The sequence below is a fragment of the Centrocercus urophasianus genome, unplaced genomic scaffold, assembly GCF_019232065.1.
Source record: "Centrocercus urophasianus isolate 14NV4802_14NV808 unplaced genomic scaffold, USGS_Curo_1.0 seq_13, whole genome shotgun sequence".
NCBI lineage: Eukaryota > Metazoa > Chordata > Aves > Galliformes > Phasianidae > Centrocercus > Centrocercus urophasianus.
Window position 1 is genome coordinate 54,754,088 of NW_024884475.1, and position 21,151 is coordinate 54,775,238.

At 40.5% G+C, this 21,151-nt stretch overlaps 1 protein-coding gene across 1 annotated transcript in view; it reads left to right on the forward strand.

Annotated features, from left to right (window-relative positions):
- Positions 1-21,151, forward strand: part of FRAS1 (Fraser extracellular matrix complex subunit 1) — a 163,294-nt gene that overhangs the window by 89,098 nt on the left and 53,045 nt on the right. Inside the window, exons 15-23 of the mRNA XM_042812477.1 lie at positions 701-844; positions 7,521-7,673; positions 10,321-10,467; positions 13,766-13,912; positions 15,391-15,531; positions 15,746-15,886; positions 16,480-16,620; positions 17,188-17,458; positions 18,663-18,744. Of these exons, the coding sequence (XP_042668411.1) occupies positions 701-844; positions 7,521-7,673; positions 10,321-10,467; positions 13,766-13,912; positions 15,391-15,531; positions 15,746-15,886; positions 16,480-16,620; positions 17,188-17,458; positions 18,663-18,744 (1,367 nt within the window). The remainder of the gene's footprint in view (positions 1-700; positions 845-7,520; positions 7,674-10,320; positions 10,468-13,765; positions 13,913-15,390; positions 15,532-15,745; positions 15,887-16,479; positions 16,621-17,187; positions 17,459-18,662; positions 18,745-21,151) is intronic.

The following is a 21,151-nucleotide window of genomic DNA, read 5'->3' on the forward strand; positions in this document are numbered from 1 at the left end:
GACTTTGAAGTTGTTTGCTTTTATTCATGGAAAAGTTTCTAAAGTAACTTCTAAGATATTTTTACAGATCATTAGCTGTAGTATTTCTGTCTCCCTCAGATCTAGTGTGGAAATCATGGAAATATGGCATCTGGCAGTAAAGATGGAAAGATACAAAAACAGTCTGAAAGAAATACTTTTGAGCAATCTTAACCACTTATTTTGCAATGCTTTTGTTTAGCTTTTGGGAGACAGAGTAACTAACGAGCTGGCACAGCGTTCACATTTTATTGGTTTCACTTTGGGAGGTTTTGTGCAGAAATAATTTCCTCATTTCCCTACTTGTGAATACCAACTCATGTCAGTATAATGTTTGTACAGTCCCACTCTCTCTTATATGTATGCTAGAGGGGGAAGAATAAAAGGGGACGATCTATTGGTATGATGTGTACTTCTATACCTTGACTAACACAGAGAATAAATGTGTTTTGTTTTTTTTTTTATTCAGTTTTCAACTCCTTGTTTTCATCTCATTTAGTCAAAGTGTGGTTATAAGAGCCTTCCATACCATGACTCGCCAGTCACTGATGCTTTGAGTGTTGTTTTATGTCCATGTTTTGTAGGAGTAGATGATTATTGTAGAGACTATTTTCCTGGGGAGGGAAGAATATAAGATAGACTATACCAACAGCATTACAACAATTATGATTTGTTTACCCAGCCTGCCATCCATCATGCAAGACATGCCATGGCCCTTCTGATTTGGAGTGCTTAACCTGCCATCCCCACGCAACTCTGGCTGCTGGAAGGTGCAGGACTAGCTGCAAGGAAGAGCAGTATCTCAACTTGGTGGGATATTGTGTGGGTAAGTAAGAGGAGATGGCCTTGGGTCATACATAGGGATGGTCTTTCTGTAGTATTTGCCAGCTACTCAGGCACACACCAGGAAGAAATCAAAATGCCTGTTGTGGGTGAAATATCACGTAGATACCATTAGGAAACTCCCCAGTGTACATAGTACACAGCAAAGCCTCTGGCCATTCCTGCTGTACGTGTCTTTTGTGAGCTGCATGAAATTAATTGCAAATTGTGTAAAGCTGGTGGAAGGGAGGGGGAGTCAGGTGTTCTTCTGCCAGCCTTGCTGCTGGTTTGAAGATTGAGATCACATGTACAGACTGGTATACCTGGCAATCAATAGAGCATTCATATGGTTAATAATAACTTAATGAATATGTTTTTAAGAGTAGGATGGGCTGCAGCTGCATTTACTAGGCCAAGTATGTAACTGCATCTTGTTGCAATCTGGTTTTTACACTGGGCTTGTCATTACATCCCCTGTCCTTCCAGTCTGTGAGAGCACCCTGTGCTTATTAAAGGCATCATGCTTGCTTTTCTCCTTCCCTGAATTCTCTCTGCAGCAGGCTGGCACTGGCTTTGCCTGGGATGGAGCTGCCTCAGGTAATTGTAACACCTGGTAATGCTAGGTGGCAGTTACCAGGGCTGGGGTCTCTTCTCAGGGATGTAGGTCCCTGATGGGCCCAGAGCAAGGAGGGCTGCTTAGGTCCTGCACAGAGCTTCACTGAAGTGAGCTAAGGAAATGTTTGTGATTCAGAGAAGCAATTTCTGGGGGCTCTAAAGAAAAATTGACACAGCTAGGATTGCTGTGTGCATTTTTGAGAGATAATAGGATTTATGCACAGGGGTTATACACTGTGGGTGCTTGATGCCTGCATTTAAGCCTATCATCAAAAGCCACTGATTGCATTTACTTGTTTAAAAAGAAAAATCACTTTTAATCCATCACACAGATGCATATAAACATATCCTGGGAAGAGCTCCAGCAATTTCTGAGCTTTATCAAGCCATTTTTTTCTTTATCAATAAAAGATTCAGTATTTGAGTCTTATGCTAGGTTGAACAGTTCCATATGAGATACAGAATCCTAAGAAAAGGGAAAAATGCAATAAATGTGGTAAATGTATCCACTGAGAGGCTATCGTTCTCAATTTAATCTAGATGGTTCCCTTTTATAGGGACTTATTTTTGCTTACACTATGTGTTCTTGAGTTTTGTTTTGTTTTGTTTTTTTAATGAAATGCTTCCTTTTCTCTCTGAAGATTATTTTATTTTCACCTTCCTTGTAAACAACAGTTATTGTTCAGTCTAAGAAGGGAGGCAGAACAGAATATCTGAGGAGAGGAAAATATCCCCTGAAATTCCTAGATAAACAGAAAGTGAGAGTGGGGAGTCAAGATGTTTCATGTAGTCCAGTAATTATACGATGAAAGTAATTCAGCAAGTAATTCAGAAATTAATTTCAGTGTGATGAGCTATTTCTGCCCTGTGAAATTTTGGGAGCTGTAATGATGCTCACTAATGTCCTGTAACATCATAGCTGTATGCACTTTGTATCTTCCACCTTTTTTTCCCGTTACTTTGCATTATGTTTCCTGTGAAAAAGGCTGCTGGAAACATGATCTTATAGCTGTAAGTTTTATTTATTAAAAAAAATGTATATACTATTTATCATAAACCAGGATTCTATCTCAGGAATGTTTTCTCTGCTGCTGGATGCGTGCTATGTGCTTTAACTATTCTTTTTATGTGACTGTTTCCTGTAAGTTTGTAGAAATGCCACGAAGCAATAAGCATGCTCCCAAGTGAATAGGTAAACACCACAATGCCTGGCAATTATGAGGAGAAGAAATTGCAAACCGTGTGGTCATGCAAGCAATGTGGAGGGCATGGTTTGACCTCCAGACTCGTTACTCTGACAGCAATGAACCACCTGCAGAGAACCTTGCTTGGCTTTCTGGGCTCCAACTGAACTGCAATCCGATGATGCATCCGTTCCTTGCAAACTAACAAGCTTTGTTCTGGTGATGCAGCCTCTCCTTACAAAGTGGCAGAGTTTACTTTCAAGTATGAAACCCTGAATGGGATTCACTGTTTGGAGAGCTGTCTTCTCAAGCTAGAAATGTGTTTGCAAGGCTTGATTCATAGCGCCTGGTATCACTGAGTGTCAATGTTTGGATCTACAACCCCAAAACAGGAAAGGATTTGCAACTCCAACACAGTAGGAACATCAGGAGACACTGTTCCTTTTATGAGCTCTGATTTTGCTCTAACTCTGTGACTCGTGTGCTTGTCCTGTCTTTAAGAGGGCAGTATGTATTCTCACTTGGTCTTTGTATCATATGGACTCTTCACATCCATGGGATCTTGCAGGTAGATGGAGTGATGTTTCTTTATCTAACTGAAGTCTTAAAAATCCTTGGAGGACAGTCATTTATTGCCATACAGAATAAATAATAAATAAAATTGTGCTTTGGTCTTGGATCTGTAGTTCTAGGTGTGTTGATTTTTGTGCCAAATTTATGTCTGATGATTATGAAAAGGATGTGTGTCGCCAATTCTGCTACGAGTACAAAAGTCCACATCCAGCTTGTTCAATTTCACTCACTCTCTTAATTTAGCACTGATTGAACTACTAAGTTTGCCCTTGCAAGTTATTAATTACTGTTCAAAGAGCAGCTGTCCTGTAAAACCAAGCATTAAAACCCCTGACACTTCAATGATATGTAATATGCATCAGAATCTAACAAAGCTTTTTCCTTTGCTTCCCAAAGTAGTATTTAATTTATTTATTTTTCCAATTATCTTCCCATTTGTGTCTAATTTCTGACCCTCCAGGCAGAACTGTTTTCTGACTTACAGGCACTGCTATGCAATGCAGCTGCCTGTCATACTTTATGGAGACATGCAGGAAAAATATTTCATAGGGTGGAAAAAACCAACTGTCACTTCAAGTCATTGCCTGTGAATTAATGTCATTATTGTACATATTACCTGAATGAGGATTGGAATGTTTGCCTTGTTAATAGAAAAAGAATCTTATTTATAACGTTTAACCAAATAAGCATTTCAAATGTTAGCAAAAGAAAGTTGAAATGGCCATGAGTTTCAATGGATCGATGTCTTTCCAACTTGTACTTGGGCACATTGAATTTCTGTCAGTTTTCTTTAGAATGCCGAATTCATAAACATCATTTCTTTTCTAAAGTGTATGTACAGGAACACATCTGTGGCTTTAGCAGTTCCCTGCTGACTTTCAAGTCTTCTCTATACTTCGTTTTTCTCTTTTGTTTCTCTTCCTTTTTCAGCTGCTTATCCAATTTAGCTTCTGGATGTTGTTGTGAGCATCAGTTTAAAAAATAGCACCATTGCTAAAACTCCTGTCTGGCTTAGGAAAACCAGCATTAGCTTTTGTACTTCGGATAGGTCATCTGCTTGTCTTGGGGCTACATCACTGATCTTTTCCTGACTTGGTGTGGGAGTAGTTAGAAAAAATAGTCTTCCTTGCAAGGAAACTCCGAGTCACTGTGTTCGGCTGCTTGGGCCTTTGCTTTCTTATGTTGTGTGCAGTTGTGAAAAATGTTCAAAAATAATCCAGAAGAGCTTATGCAGGAGGATGCCTACAACAAGCCTTTCTGCCTTGCTCTTAAAATTCCGGAAGGAACACAGAACAAGAAATACACTCAGCTCCTTGTAAAATTAATGAGCTATTGCCCTACTCTTAGAGAGACATTGATACATTACAAAGAGCTGGAGCTGGAGTTTTTCGCAGGACCCGGCACTTGGCCTTGCTGAACCTCATCCCATTCAGGTCAGCCCTGTGATCCAGCTTATCTAAATTCCTCTGAAGGGCCTCCCTACCCTCAGGCAGATCGACACCACCTCCCAACTTGGTGTTGTCTGCAAACTTACTGAGGGTACGCTCAATCCCCTCATCTAGGTCAGCAATAAAGGTATTAAACAAGAAGGGGAATGAGAAAGGGAAACTCTTTTTAGACTGTGAGCAAGGTGGTAACGTGCTGCTCTGAAGAGTGCAGTTTGGGTTCTGAAAGAAATCTGATGGAATTGGGTAGTCACACCACACTGACTTGCAATCAAAGCCTCTTGAATCCCAGACCACTCGAGCAGTAACTTGCCTGCTGGCTGAGCTGGATTGAGTCTGGACAGGAAGAAGGCAGAAGCAGGATACAGATACCAGTGTGAGTTGTTATTGAGAAGCATAAAGAAAACACTCTGCTTCTTTTCATCCTCATGTCAGGGGGAGCCTGCTGTGAAAAATTTAAATAATCTTTTCCAAAACAAAGTACTTCACTTCTTCCTTTACTCTGTCACTAGTGCCCCAATGTCCCTCAAATTCACCACGAGCATCTGGAGGTTTTCTTTTTTTTTTTTGTATTGTGAGTTCTTTGATCCGCAGATTTACAAAGAAGGAAGAGAGTGATGAGGCTGATTGCTTATAAAGCAGTAGCTGATCTCTTTCAACACATTAGGAGCAAACAGAGGAGACTGTACTGCAGCAGTGCAGCAGTACCTGGTTTCGTAGATACATAGATGTTTAAGCAATAGTTTGGGAGAGCCTGGTTATTTATAGAAGATAGTAGTTCTTTGGGCACCCTGGCTTTTCCCTGTCCCATTTTTATTTTCTACTTGTGGAACCTGTTGACTGTACACAGGAGTCCCTTGTTCAGGGTCACTGAAAAACAGTTGGAAGGTTCAGTTACTTACTGTCTCTTGCCAGAATTTTCTCTATGATAGAGACGAGTGGTTCCAGAAAGAGATTAAACTTGAGAGGTATTATTTTGAGCTTGGAAACTGAACTTGGAAGCATGAGAAACTATTTGAATTTGTTAATTTATTGAATATGAGTGCATAAAACTTTTCCCCCTACCTTCAGCTCTATACACACAATCACATCACATACTCAGGGACCTGTGGATGATATGATATTAGGCACTGTATTCTATGGCAAGCTGTTTGCTGTTCCTTCTTACTTCATTGGGGCTGCAGATAAGATGGCAGGTCTCTCTAGTGATGGCAGGGCAGGTTTGAGACCTTGACTTGCTTTGATGGTAAAGGCGTAAATGCTCTTTAGGCTGATGCACTGGTTGTATTAAGCTTTTCTGTAGAGAGTTAGGAATCTGCAATACAGTAACCCCTTTAAGCAGGTTTGGGGGTCTGTCACTGAGTTTAAGGGTGTCCTCACGTACTGCTTTGTTCTTCTTACCACTGTCCTGACAGTGATGGATTGAGAACTCAGAGGGTCACTGTCTTAAGCGTACTCTTTCATTTTGCTCACCTTTATCTCCTGTCTGGCTGTTAATTTCCCATCTGAAAGGTTGGGAGTGTGGACAGACAGTAGGCAGATTAGACATCCTGAGTAATGTCAAGAGGTGAAGGAGGCAGCTGCTTTAAGAGCCTTGAATCCTGTGTGCAGTCTGGATTGTACTGATTTCTGAGCTGCATCTGTGCTTTTCCATCACTGTTTGGTGAGGATCATGCATGTAACATATAGAAGAAATTAGATTGGGTTTAGACAACATTTGCAATTATACTCTTGCAGGTATGGATGCAGAATTCCCCCAGACTCCTATGTGAACCTGTCTTCAGCTTGTAAATTTAGATTGCCTGACAATCTGTAGTAATGCTGTCATAACAGACAAAAGACAGAAAGTTGAACCTTTGGTAGAAATCTGACAAGAGGCCAGATACTGGAATCAAGCCTCGTAATTACATTTCTTTCAAGACAGTCGTCATTTCCTTTATAATTTTCTGAATTACCATAATGAGGATTAATTTGGCCTCCAGGTTGCCTTACACTGCCCCATTGTGCATACAAAAGGTTTGTTATAAAATCTTTCGACGTGCCTAGGTTCAGGGAAAGGTCAGGAGACATGAGTTTGTGTGCTGCTGGGAAAAAAAGAGGAAAAGGTAAAAGGTTTAGAGGCTCTCTCATGTGAACTCTAAATGCTGTTGTTGGCTTTGAGGTCTGCTTTGGCCTCTTCAGGGTATGGATGTCTCATTTGTGTGGGAAAATCAGGATGAACTAACCATTGGAGAAGATTGTACAGCTGTACAGGTTGTGCTCTTTGTTCTTCAAAAGGGGGTGTTTGTTAAAGGTGAATCAGTTGGTAGAAGCACCTAAAATCAGAGAAGGGCTTGAGAGAAACAAAGGCCTGACTTTGGTACTCAGCTTTCTCATGCTCACTTAAGGGCAAATAGAATGGAGTGTGCTTCAGTAGGACAGGAGAGATGCAAAGAATGTTTGCTGAGGAGGAATGAAGACATCATGATGCTCAGGAAGAGCACAGGATGAATGTGGTAGTTTCTGATCCCCTCTCTTGCAAACATCTGGGAGTGCATGTTTAAAAGGAGAGCAATCAGAAATTGCCACATTCAAGCAGCAGTCCTCTCGTCTTGCCCTCATCCCCATCATGTGCTCTTCCTGAGCATTGCGGTGTTTTCGCTTTGGGGAAACACATTGCTGAGAGCTTGAGGAATAGATTGGGGACATTAGGGAGTGCAGTGCTCAACATCTTGCCCTTGGGTACCAGTTAAGAGGTAAGAGGGTCTGAAAATTTTGTCTTCCTTTTGTAATGCCTTCCTTGAGTTCTTGGCAGTGTTCCCCAATAGCAGCTCTGTTTTGTCCACTTGTGATGACAGTATCCGTTCTCTCCTGCTTCCTTTAGACTGCCATCCTTTGTGCCGTCAGTGTGTGGCCAACCTGTGGGACACTGGCAGCCTCTGTCTCAAGTGCCAGAACGCCCGTCACTTGCTCCTCGGGGATCACTGCGTTCCTGACTGTCCCGTGGGATACTACACAGAGAGCGGCGCCTGCAAACGTGAGTAGTCCCTGTAGAAACCTCAAGTAGCAGCAAGATGGCAGAGATCCTTGAGACATATTGTTTAATCCACAGTGCTCCACTGTCTTGAGCTAGTGGGACTATAATGAGTAGCAGGTAGGGCTATATTTGTGAGGAGGAGGTGAGGGGCAGATTTTCTGTCTCTGTGGGAAATCCTACCTCTCAAAGGCGGTGGCACAGGGAATAGAATGACAATACACGATGTTCTGTTTAGAGATGGCTACTCTGAGGTCCATTCTGTGAGTAAGTGAGCTACTTAAATATAATCAGGGATAATTTCAAACAGAGATGTTCCATACGACTGTTAACCAGGTCTCCAGTTTGTGTAGTACCTGCACTGTTACAGGATGCAGACACTGAAAATGCTTTTTGGGTGTGTTCCACGAAGTACCATGCAAATTCTGCTCAGAAAATAGAACTCTTGCTCATAGGAACTTCTCAGGAAGTCTGCTACCTAAAGTGGAGTATCATCCCCTTCCACATTTATAATCTTTCAGTTTTTGTCTTGCTACAGTAATGGCCCAAAAGTCTCTAGCAAGTTCTAATGCAAAAAGCCATTTAACTTTGCAGGTGGGCTGGTATGTTAGATTCAGCTTTTCATCTGTACAGGGGAAGGAGCATCAAAATGTTTTGTTATCCAGCCTTCTGTTTCTCTGTTTCTTTACTTATCTGAGTATCTCCTTCAATTTTCATGTTGTTCCACACTGTGTCTGAGCTGTTTTACAGTTCCTGAACTCTTAGAACTAAGTAGGCTGCATTTGTTATGTGGCCAATGGAGACATGTTAAAGCATCCTACACAAAGCAAAGAGTACTGCAGTTTATTTTAAGAGAAGAAAATTAAAACCAGAAATTCTGCGCATTAGAATTAAGATGTAGGTGCCAAAACTGCACCTTTTACTGGAAGTAACATTTTCTAATCCAGCCTGACTTCTTGTGATTAATGTTTTGAAGCTACTCTCAAGCACACTGGGAGCTGTCTATTTACTTGGTTTTTGACAAATGAAATCTCAGAGACTTATGAAATATATTCAGTGTCATTTAATAGAAAAGACCCCTGAGAGATATATTTTACCTTCCTAGAAATTTAAGCCTAGGGATAATATTTCTTCCTTTTGCTATAAAGGTTTCATTTAAAAGAAGTTTTACATTATTCAGACTGTGTCAAAGCTTATATTACAGTTTGTGCTGGCATTTAAGATCTCCATCATAATGTAATGCAGTCATTTCTCTGATTCCTTTGCCTGCTCTTGCTTGTGATCATTTTGGCCTGATAGGTGTAATGATGACATCAATCTTTAGGTAAAGGTGTATCAAGAAATAAAATAGAATAATAATTTTGTGTGTTTGTATCCCCTTTCAAGAAATTGGTAGGATCTATTGGCCTCTGCTGTGGCAGAGGCTGTGCTGTGCTGTGCTGTGTCCTCTCTAAGCCAAACTAAGAAGCAGAAAGAGAATAAAGAAAACAGGGAAGATAAACAAGAGATGTGGCATAAAAATATCTCTTAAAAAATGCAGGGAAAAAGAATGGTTGTAGTGTACTTCGTTACTTCAGACAGACAGTGGATTTGCTGGCTGTAAAGCAGAAGGGCCATGTAAAACTGGGTCTGGTCAATACAGCAAGAGGTGGAAGTTTGATGTGGGCAGTTGCATTGATGCAAAGATAACTGGTTCTAGACTCATGTGCAAAATGATGGCATCTTTACTCTAATCTTGTAATGTATGCAAATGCCATCTCAGTGTTGAGCAATATTGCAAAATCAAATAAATTGTTAGGAGCTACTATGAATGGAAAGCAAAAGAGCTCGTTCTACTACTGACTATAGATGCTGCATGCTGTGAGCAGTTCTGCCCATCTCAAAGTGAAGGGGAGGAAAGCTGGAAGGGGGCAACAATGTCTTTTGTACAGTGAACAACCAAGTAGACATAAGTTCTTCAACTTAGAAAATAGGAGACTATTTTCTTATAGTCTTTTCTTTATAGTAGGAAGTTCTGTATTAACATGCGGAAGATCTTCTGTATGGTAAGGGTGACAGAGCACTGGAACAGGATGCCCAGAGAGTTTGTGATCTTTTGAATTCCCTTCCAACCCCTACGATTCTGTGAAATGGACTGTTATCTCTCTTTTAGTGTTGGCTCTTGAAATAGATTGTAGCTGGTGCAATTCCTATTGAAGGGATAGTTATAAATCTTCAGGGATGTGTAGAGCTGTTCGAAAAGCACTTAGTGGTTCTGTCAGGGGGGATTCTAAAAAAAGTACTTTGGGCTCAGGAGTGTCTGACGTGAAAATAGTTGAGAGGTAGCATGAGAAGGGGTACTGACACTTGTTTTCCCTATCCTTGCTGGTTTCTAATAGATGCTTCTTGGCCAGGCCTTGTAGAGTTCTTCTTAAGGGGAAGATTGAAGTAAAAAGGAATGGGTAAAAAGAGAAATGAGAGGGCTTAACTGAATCTATTTAAGTCATGTTTCACAAGATAGAATGCTTGTGGTTCTGCACCTGAGCACCAGTAAGAGCTTAGACTTGGATAGGGACTGAATCTCTGAGAGTACGGCTGCTAAATACTTCAGAATTGTCTTGAAGATCTGTTTTGGCTTGAACAGAAACATTTGCTCTTGCTGTCCCTGCAGGATGTCATTCCTCATGTAAAACCTGCAGAGGTAGGGGTCCTCTTTCCTGCTCCTCCTGCAACACCAGCCTGGTTCTGTCCCACACCAAAATGTGCGTTACAGTCTGTTCTCCAGGATACTACAAGGATGAGAGCCAGACCTGCAAACGTGAGTGTCTCCCTCCAAGCCATCTGTGCTTTCCACAGTGTTTTCACTGACATCTTTTCTTGCTTCTTCATTTACTGTTCCCATTGCCAGGAGAAGGAAGGTTTCAAGCGCCTAAAAATGTGATCTGAGTTGACAGAAGTGATTAGCTGCCTTAGAAACAGAGCCTGCAGCATGGTTTGAATTTGAACTGTTGCAGTTTTGTTATTGGCTTCAAAAACAGGAGGATTTGGGGTCCCATGGGAAGAATCTGCACTAGAGTTTGCATTGGTTTTCTTGTTAAATTGTCTAGGTGGTACATAGAGAAGGAGCCAAACATGCAGGTAGATTGTGTGCTTTGTGAAAACTTGACAAATTTAGAAGACTTTTATCAATTCTTACTTAGACTGCTCTCACTCCTCACTGCCATGTCTGTTGTGGAAGCTGTATTACAACCTGAGCATTTGTGCCACATTTTTCCCGCGTGTGAATCCTCATGTAGAGCTATGGTATTTTCACCTTCTGATTATTTGATACAATTGATCTGGCGTTAAATCTAGTAATATGCCATTCTACTTTTGCTATCCCTTGTGAATCTCTCAGGGCCTCTCTCTCCTTATGTTATTCTATGTTTACTTTGACCTTGACATCAATTGAGTTATTCCTCACAATTATTGGACCTGATGTTTCAAAATGCCAAAATTATGGCCCAGAGACATTAAAAAAATGTATATTTTAAAACCCTCACTTGAATCGACCCATTATAATATGCATAACTAAAAATGAGTGTTTAAAGGACTTGGTTGCTCTGAACCTGAATGCTCAGATTTGTTACCTGTATTACCCTGATTTATGATAGAATAACAGCGTTGCACGGCAGTTAATATAGGTATCAATGTCATCCCATCTAGATGCAATTTCTTTACTGATGGGGTCACTATAGGAAGAAGCCGATATGTTTGTCAGCTTTACCTGCTTTTTGTTGAAATACACAACTCACAACATTACCAGATTACCAGTGAAAATGGAGATGCCTTGCATGAGTTGAAAGAAATAACTGGAAGAGTTTGTACCATTATTTAGTTGACATAAAAAGACTCTTCAGTAATAATAATGAAAGTTAAAAAAAAAAAAAAAAGAAAGGAATTAAGAAAAAGAGAAATAGAAAAGGCATCGTGAGATTCTTACTGTCCTGGCTAGTTTCCTGAAAACTCTACAAGACGTTCACTGTTTTTTCCTGCAGCACGGATTCTTTTATTGCTAACTACACCAGATTGGCCTGTTCTAATGAAAGCCTACTTACCACACTTAGCCTCTTCTATTAAGACTTAGTAGAAGTGGAATGTTTCTGAGGATTGTGCCCTTCCTGAATTTGGTTCAGTAGCTCAAATGCAAATAGATTTTTGCACACAAGGTCAGCTACGATGTGCCATTTCTAATCTCTTCACTTACAAATGGCTTTTTGAGAAGTGTATGCATTCACTGTGGCAGGAGACTCAAGGCAAAGTGTGTTGGTGCACTGGATTTTTTTTTTTCCATTCCAAGTGTCACTTGTGCCTTTTCAAGTGAAGTACTGCTTATAAGCCATGTAGATATGAACTGTCTCAGGCTGCAGAAAAACTGCCACTCAATGGTAATGAAAGTTATTTAATCAGAGGTTGGCAGTAAGGCAGAGGAAATTGGGTCTCTCTTCAAAGTTTATTTTAGTCACCATGCACTTTTGAGGAACTCGTGTTCATAGTGAAGTTCATAGAGGTGCTGAGTGCATACATGTGTGTTCTTAAGATGCTTTTAAGCACCTGTCTGAAGAACAGTGCAAAGCTTTGAAAGTTATTTCTGGATTTAGTAAAAAAGCAGTTACAGATTTATGATGATACAACTGACAGACAGAACTGCCTTCTGACACACTTTTGCTTGCTGTTCTGGCATACTTTCTGGGGAAATCTAATTTCTGGACATTTTTACCTCATTGCATATTTTGCTGTACTTTCAATAGTTGTTTTTTCATAGCACTTTACAAATAGTAATTATTCCACTTATTATTTTAAGTTAGGTGAAATGGAACTGGTACCAGAGCACCTGAAAATAGTTAACTAGATTCTTTAGATAAATGTTTTGCTGGAAATTCATTTGCACCTCAATAAGATAGAGACTTCTGGTGACATTTTTGAGATAAAACAAGTAGTAGTTTTGAAGGACACTGGATCTCATTTTGAGAAGAGCAATGTCATTATTTCTACACTTCTGTATTTGGAAATTTTGTTAATTGTAAAAGTTTAGTTTTATTTAAAAGCAAATGAAGTTGATTTCTACAAGTTAAGACTAAGGACATTGAAGGACTGAGCTGAAGTAATCTAATTATCTGACTTTTGGTCCTAGATTCAGTACATCTGAATACTTTTTTTCTCTTGTCATTTTACTTGCACTTTAGAATTCCAAATCTTTAAACCATACAAATAAACAGGAAGAAGCAGCAAGTGAAGTTTAAGAAGTCTTTGGTCCTACTAGGGCTAAAAAAAAAATAGGTTCTAGCAGTCCATTATGATCCCTAAGTTTGTGTATTTATGAGTTAAGTCTAGAGTTACGTGAGGCACATTTTGCTTAAAAAGAACTATGACAGACAGAGTTGGGGATTTAAATATAAGTTTATTGTTGTATATTTAAGTTTATTGTTATGTACTGTTATATACAATATATATTGTTGTATATATGTGTTATATATGTCTGTTATATAGTCAATGGATATAAAAATTTTATAATTATAAAATCAACAAGAGAGTTTGGCAAAGCAGATTATAGTAACAACAACAAAAAAAAAATAAAAGGCAAAAAAGCTTACCTACATCCTAGGCTTACTGCAAAACTCCAGAGAAGGGGTCTCCAAAAGAGCTTTTTTCCCCCTCCCTGTAGCCAGCTCTTAAATAGGTCTAGGAGAGGTGGAGCCAGACTCCACCCCTTCTGGCAGTACAGGTGAATTGCCTTCAGCTGTGCTCCCAGGGCTGATTTATTGCTCCCTTCGGGTGGTCAATTGGAGGGTCAGGCTGTGATTCAGCAGTTATTATGCATTGTTTTATCTTGATCCTCTTAGAAGAGAGAAGCAGCAGCAGGAGATTCTGTAAGGAGACTTTCAAAGGGAAGAAGGCTTTTTGCATTTTTTAAGGCTGTGTGAAGGAACATAAGAAGAATGATCTGTGATGTCTGCTCTAGTGTTTTTAAAGAAGTTCTTGAGTAGAGTAACTGCAAGTTTAACATCATTTTTATTTGCACAATTGGTTGGTATACTGATAATTACAGTGATTTTCTTTGTTTTTGTTTTCTGCAGCTTGCAACAGCCAGTGCCGGAGCTGTGAATCAGCTACTGGCTGTACGTCTTGTAGAGATCCAGCTAAGGTTCTTTTATTTGGAGAATGCCAGTATAAGAGCTGTGCTCAGCAGTATTATTTGGACTTTTCTACCAGGACTTGCAAAGGTGAAAATGCAATGCTGATTTAAAGAAAAAAAAAAAAAATGCAAGTTGCTTGATTAATAATCTGTTATATTGCAGCATGATCTGAAGAGTAGCCTGCTTTAAAATATGTGTAGAGGGAAGAGAGTTGTTCAGTGACGTATAACTTGTGAGTTTTTACACTTTTCCTGTTTCTCAGCAGTCACCTGTCATATTCTTCAGCCTTTCAGAGAAAAACAAGATTATTTTAAATCCTTGTCTTGTAAATGATTTAGGAAGTGAGCCAGCAAACTTTTTAAGGGTCAGGGCTTGGAACTGATTTAGTTATGGGTCAGCTGAATGATGAGGAAGCTTAGCAGTGTAAATCTGTTTTAGAGTGCTTATAGGGCCTTGTGTACTTCCCTGCTTCTTTCTGTCGTACTAAATGCTGCATCACTGAATGACTGCAATAAATGAATTTGGAGTGATTTAAAAGATACATAGCTTGAAGGATTTCTAAAACTTCCAAGGAGAAAGTTCCGTAATGGAAATCAGTGAGGATAACATGGCTTTATTGTGTGCTACCATGGCCATGTGATGGTAGAGTACAGATGAGTGCTTAGTGTTCGTTTCTAACTTTCTCTCTCCATTACCTGAGCTAAGTAACGTCATCCCTTTAACACTGCAGTTGTTCAGAGGGGTAGCATTGTCTAGTATTCAATGTGTTGGAATGGGGCAGGATGCTTTTTCCGTTTTTGCCTTGGACATGCTGTGTGGGCTCACTTCAGTAAATCTTTGTTTCTCTTCCATTCTTCTTGTTTGTTTGTCTCATCAGCTAAATGCATCTATCATTAATGACTGATAAAGACCCTTTCATTTCCACCGAGGTACAAACAGTAGCTTAGCAACCCAAGTAGCCCTTTGGCACAGGTGCTTGGCTGGGACTCTGTTACAGAGTTTGAAGGGAAGAGACTTGCAGGGGGCATCTGAAGACAGATCCGCTCCTGTCTGGATCTGGAGGCTTTCTGGTTTCCAGTCATGTATTTGGACAGTGAGGGGCAACAGTTGCATTTTCTTTTGGTCACAGTCAAATGGAAGGATGAGATTGGTGAAGCAGGGTGGATAGTTGTGAGTAACAATCACATTGTTTGCAGAGAAGGAGCGTTTATATTCACGCGCTAAAGACTGTATGGACAGGAAACCTGTGCTAGTGATAGCAGGTCTGAAGTACAGAATCACAGAATTGTAGGGAACTTTGGATATCTATTCCAACTCCCCTGCTAATGCTGAACAAGAGCTGCGTTTGCACGAATTTGATATAGCTGGGACACGTTAGCTCCAAGAGGGGAAGAAGAAATACGTATCCTGTGTAGTGAGTGATTCAGGACTAAGCACGGTAGGGGTTTGTTTGTTTTTAGTGTATCTTTAACGGTTTTTATTTTACGAAGTTTACTGTGCTAGACTGTTTACCTATACAATGAACTATTCACCCTAGAGAGGGCTCTGGACACTTTTTCTTCCAGAGTGTGACTGGAGCTGTAATGCTTGTAAAGGCCCCCTGAGGACCGACTGCCTGCAGTGTATGGAGAGCAGTGTTCTCCACGAAGGAGCTTGTGTGGAACAGTGCCCCACAGCTTTCTACAAGGAGTCAGATACATGCCAGAGTAAGTTCTTGAGTGTTACCACTTAACCACTTCTACCAGTGGGTTGCCCTGTTGTCTCCAGCTGATGCACATGGAAGATGTGCTCACATGTCAGATTGCTCACTGCTGTCCACCACTTGCATACCATGGAGCTGTGCTGCTTGGGGACTTTACAGCATAGTGTGGGAAACAGTCAGAAGGGGTACTGAATTCACTCTTTGCATGTGTTTTTCAGGGTGTGATCAACATTGCCTTCAGTGTCACCAACCAAATGAGTGCAGCCTTTGTGAAGCTCCGTTTTTCCTCTTGGACACTCAGTGTGTTTATAAGTGTGGGAAGGGATATTACGCAGACCACGCACAGCAAAAATGCATGGGTAAGCAAAGTGGGTGTGATGTGGCGGAGAGGAACCAAGGTTGTGGGCTGTGTTCTGTACACTGTGCAATGCTGAAGTGAAGAGGAAGCACTTTAATGCTGTCTTAGCTCACTGTTGAGATAATGCAGTCAACCTGAGTATTAAATAACAGGCTGCATCTGTGTTTACACATATCTAATGCTGGAGTAATGAAATACTGTGTAGATACACTGTCCATGGAAGCTCAGTATTGAAAATACATTGTTAGAAAGGTTTCAGTTGTATTTGTGGGTTAGGAAGCTGTCTAGGACGTAAATATATATTTGGAGTACTTTTATTCAAATTGATAGAACAGTAACTTAAAAGCACGTGTCTTCCAACTGGAAGATTGTTTCAGGTTCTCTGTAGTCAGTGCAAAATGCTGGTCAAGTGAGGAAGGAACTTCTCAATGGCTATTTTTATCGAAGCAGTTTGTCCATTCCCTTTTATTGTGTCAAGTTGTAGGACAGTAATAGCAGTGATGTTTCCGTCCTGACCTGGAGGTCAGCTCTGCACACCAGCATTTGCTCTGTTTTAACTGCGTCTCAGGGTTGCTTTTTTTGTGTCTAATGCAGCTTGTCCTCATGGATGCTTGGAGTGTGACAGTGACAGCCTTTGCCACCTCTGTGACAGCAACACTTTTCTGAAAAACAAGATCTGCGTTTCTGCCTGTGGACAGGGATTCTATGGCAGCAAGCGGACCAGAGAGTGTGAAGGTGGGTCTGTGTCCTTATGAGGCATCTAAGCTGGCAGGCTTCTAGCAGATTTCATAGAATCATAGAATGGCTTGGGTTAGAAGGGACCTCAAGGATCACGAAGCTCCAACTCCCCTGCCACATGCAGGGCTGCCTACCTCCATACCTAATACCAGACCAGGCTGACCAGTGCCCTATTCAATCTGGCCTTGAACACCTCTAGGGACGGGGCATCCACAATCTCTCTAGGCAGCCTGTTCCAGTGCCTGACCACTCTCTCTGTAAAGAACTTCCCCCATATCCAAACTAAATCTTCCTTCCTTCAACTTAAAACTGTTTCCCCTTGTCCTACTGTTATCTACCCTTGTAAAGAGTTGAGATTTTAAGACCAGAAGTCATGTTCAGTCAGAGGTGTTTTTGGTGCTCGGTTTTGTGCTGTTTCTTCTTAAAATGCAGATGTGCATTATTTTCTTAGTGCTGTCTTTACTTAGAATATATATTCAGTGGTATTTCTTTCTCTTTTTTTGTGTGTGTTTTTTTTTTTGTGTGTGTTTTTCTTTTTTGTTTTTTTGTTTTTTTATTTTTTAGTCAGCAGGCATCCTTCAAGCTTCCATGTAAACAGTACCCTCACAGTAGGGATTGGTGGGGTAAAGCCCCTAGACCTCTCCTTACTGGATATGCATGATCTGGATGGTGACACAGAACAGCTCTTGTTCCATATTGACAGTGCTCCCTCCAATGGCAGGCTAGTGATGGTGGTGAATGGGAAAGAAGTGCAGCTGAGCAAAGGTGACCACTTCAGCTTCAAGGATGTGAAGGAGAATAGAGTCCACTTTGTGCACAGCAGAGAGAAATCCAGGTATAACTGCGTGGATACTTCTTCTAAACTCTTGCCTTAAGAAAATTTATTTATCTTGAAAACAGGTATTCCTTTGCCTGTTGGAAACATTCTTACATCGAAGCACACTTCCCACTGCTACTAGATATATTTTCATTGTATTTTTGAGATACTGTGCCATAGTGGAAATGGTGGTCTGAAACTTCCTTTTATGATGTAAGGGGTAATGGTAATCCATATGCCTGAACTGTGATGCAGGATTCCATCTTAGACATAACATAGTCTCTTGTGGGTTTAGAATTGGTATATCATGCTGGTTCTTACAAGGGTTCTCTGAAACTGTCAGGAAGATGCTGAAATGTTGTTACTGATTTGGTCTGCAGCATAGCCTGCTTTCAGTGATCATGACTTTGCCTACAGCTTGAGCCCTGTTAGTGTTCTGGGATGATTAGCAGTGATTAGCATCTGGCAGTGCTCACGCTGCAAGTAGGTTGCAAGGAGGCAGATTTCACATGCTGCCAGGCAGTGAGCCAGTCATCCTGCCAAACTTCACACTTGATTTACTTCACCATAAAGCCTTAGCCCAGACTGATAGAGTGTTGCTCTAAATTTCTGCCTGTGGAAATTAGGGTGTTCTTTGATCACTGATTTCAATAAAATTTTCTGGGTGTCCTTCCGATGCTAAGGGTTAGCTCATGTTCACCAGAGTTGAAGCAGCATTATGAGTTTCTGTATCGTGCGGTGTTTTTCTGCCTGGTAGTCACAATGAAACATGAAGATTTTGTTATGTACTTGTTTTGTTATGTACAAAACTCTTGGTGGCATTATTGAAAAATAAGTAAGAAACAAAAGCGCTGAAGAACAGGAGCTTCTGCTTCAGAGCTGTATAAATGACATTTTTATTGAGCTGAGAATAGCTGACATTTAGAATTGGTACTTAATCCTGGAAGCACCATCCTATGTGGATAGCATTAATTAAAGGGAAATGAGGGTATGTTATTTCATAGTTAAAAGTATTTATTACATGTTGAGACTTTTGTTACTCTTCAGGAAAAACTTCCGTAAAACCAGAATTGTAAAACCTTTATCTAAAGCACCTCTTGCTAAGTTAATAATTTTTGCTCAATACATAATATTTTAAAATACAAATTATATATTTACTGAGTCCTATGAGATTACTTCGTTTATATTACCTTGTATTTTGGCTTGTTGGGATCTTCTTTAGGAAAGGACAGCTTTCCTTGAGGGTGAGCGATCAGCAGTTCTCCCATCCTGAGGTGATCAACATTCAAACATTTTCAACACAGGTAATGTAACAAAGCTTGGAAACAACCTCAGTTTTTTTTTTTACCGTTTGGAGCCCTGCTTTCTTGCAGCGGTAACAAAGGAGCTGGGCAATACTCAAGCTGATGTTCAGCTCAAGCAAGTGAAGCTCAACTCTCATTTCGTTGAGGGGCAGCCAGAGTCATCTGGAAGAACTGGACTTGGGTAAAGTGACTGAAGAAGCTGGCCCATCTAACTTTGCTTGTAGAGTGATTGCACAGAACCGTATGTTAGATAGAACCATTATCAGGGAGGGCTAAGGAGTCTCAGCCATTTGAATTATTCTTTTGGACAGCAGGTGGTCTCCTTCAGTCTCTTATTGCAGGGTGGTTGAATGATGATTGATTCTTATGGTAGGGATGCCTTGACAGTAGCTTTTACTTAAATGTTCTGTTCAGGGATAGCTAGGAGTTAAATCAACACAGACTATTTACAGTGTCTCTCTTAAACTGCTCTCCATTTCTAGTCAAGTTGATGGTGCTGTTAATTGTCCACATCTCTATTTGTTGTTATTTAAAATCTATAGCATCATTTGGTGGGAGAGCATCACCAAGAGATACTAAACAGGAAATACATTCATGAATCATTTTCTAAAGCTAGGCTTCCTAAAAGGCCAGACATGAAGAGGTGTGCAAGATGCAAATTGTGAGGACATGACATTGCAGAATGCTGCAGATGTGCTGGAGCTGCCCAGGCGTAGCTCCTTGGTGGCTGCTGATGGTGGTGGAAGTATGTTCAGTATGGGCTGGACTCACTTAGTAGAGTGAGACCCATGTTTCCAAAATGACTACAGCCTGCACTGAACCCTTTTTGTAGAGAAACTGCCAAATTGGAAGCTTGTCAAATAGCTGTGCTTGAGCTGAAGTTGTTTTGGCTGCTTGACCTATTCTTTAGTATGAAAAGTGCAAATGATATCATCAACTCTTAAGGTCCATTTACACCTTCAGTGTTAAAACTGTAACTGAAAATCAGTCGTTTTTCTCTTAGTTCACGTGCTTACGTGCTTACAAGCCTGACTCTGCATCCATCCTCAGAATGATTGATTTAAGAAATGTGTCACTCCTAATCATTGCCATTGTGGGTGGATTTGTGTCTGGAAGGTGCTTTTCTGTGCTTCGTGCTGGTGGTAGTTGGATTGTAACCAGTAACCCAAAAATATGGTGAGCTGCTTACTTGACTACTACATCCCGTAGTCTTATGTGTGCGTGTTCTATTTAATGTATTTAATGTTCTTTAGGAATTATCCTAAGGAATCTTAATTAGGCGTTAGACATAACTGTGTTGTGTTGCTTTTAATTGTACTCCATATTAGTCACTCAATAACTTACAAATTGTTCTGATGTGACTTCTAGTGTAAGAAAAGCCATGGATTTTGATTCTGATCCATGTCTATTGATTCTGGCCAGCGCTGAAATCTTTTCTTAGTTTAATCTCTTGTTCACTTCAGCAGGGCATCCATCTGAGTAACAGCTACAGTCACTGCCCCAGAATACATAAGTGAGGTTTAATAATAGGAATTTTGCCTGTCGATGGTTAATAACCCTCATAAGCCATACACAGGTGAGATGGCAGCAGTTAGTTCTGATGAATGTCCCCAGGTCTTTGACTTTGTCTCTACAGGATTGCCTACCTCCTGAGGCAAAGTGTTACTGATGGCAGGTGATGTTTATTGTGATCAATAGAGACTGCAGTTTTGAATATTGTTGATGGTGAAGAACTAGAGGACTAATTTGAATCAGCAGGAATGTAGACTCTAGCTGATCTTCTTTCTGGCATGCTGTGAATCTGTGGGGCGTCTTCAAAGAAAAATAAGTAATGATTCTGATGACACCCAGTTTGGCTGTCCTCAAGGTGGTCTTAGTTCAAGACAAGTAAAAGTACATCCTTCATTGTTAGCTGATGAACTTATTTCTGCTTAGAAGTATTAATTCAAGCATCTGCCTCTCAGTTTGGCTCACCATCAGAATTCTTCCCTTTCCTTTCTTCCCTTTCTGGAGCTCATTTTAGACAGACAGCCTTTCAAGTATGAGAAAGGTATCTTAAGTTATGAAAGCTGTAGGCTATACATGGGGAAAAATGTGATATGTCTCCATTCCCACCCCAGCTCGGAACTTGTTGTTCGCATACATGAACCTTCAGCATCTGAGGTGTCTGTGTTCCAGATGGGCCTGCTGACATACATCTGAAATGTAGCCCTTCCAAGATAGTTGTAGTCCACATTTCCATTTGAAATTCTGTGGATGGTATTAAAGTTAAGTTGTGTTCTTTTTTTTTTTTTTTTTTTTTTTTTTCCCTCCATGCAGACTCTGGCTGATAGCTAAATTGCTTTCTTCATAAATGTTCTGAGTATTTTGCCTTGCTAAGCTTGCTGTGGCATGAGAATCCTAAATC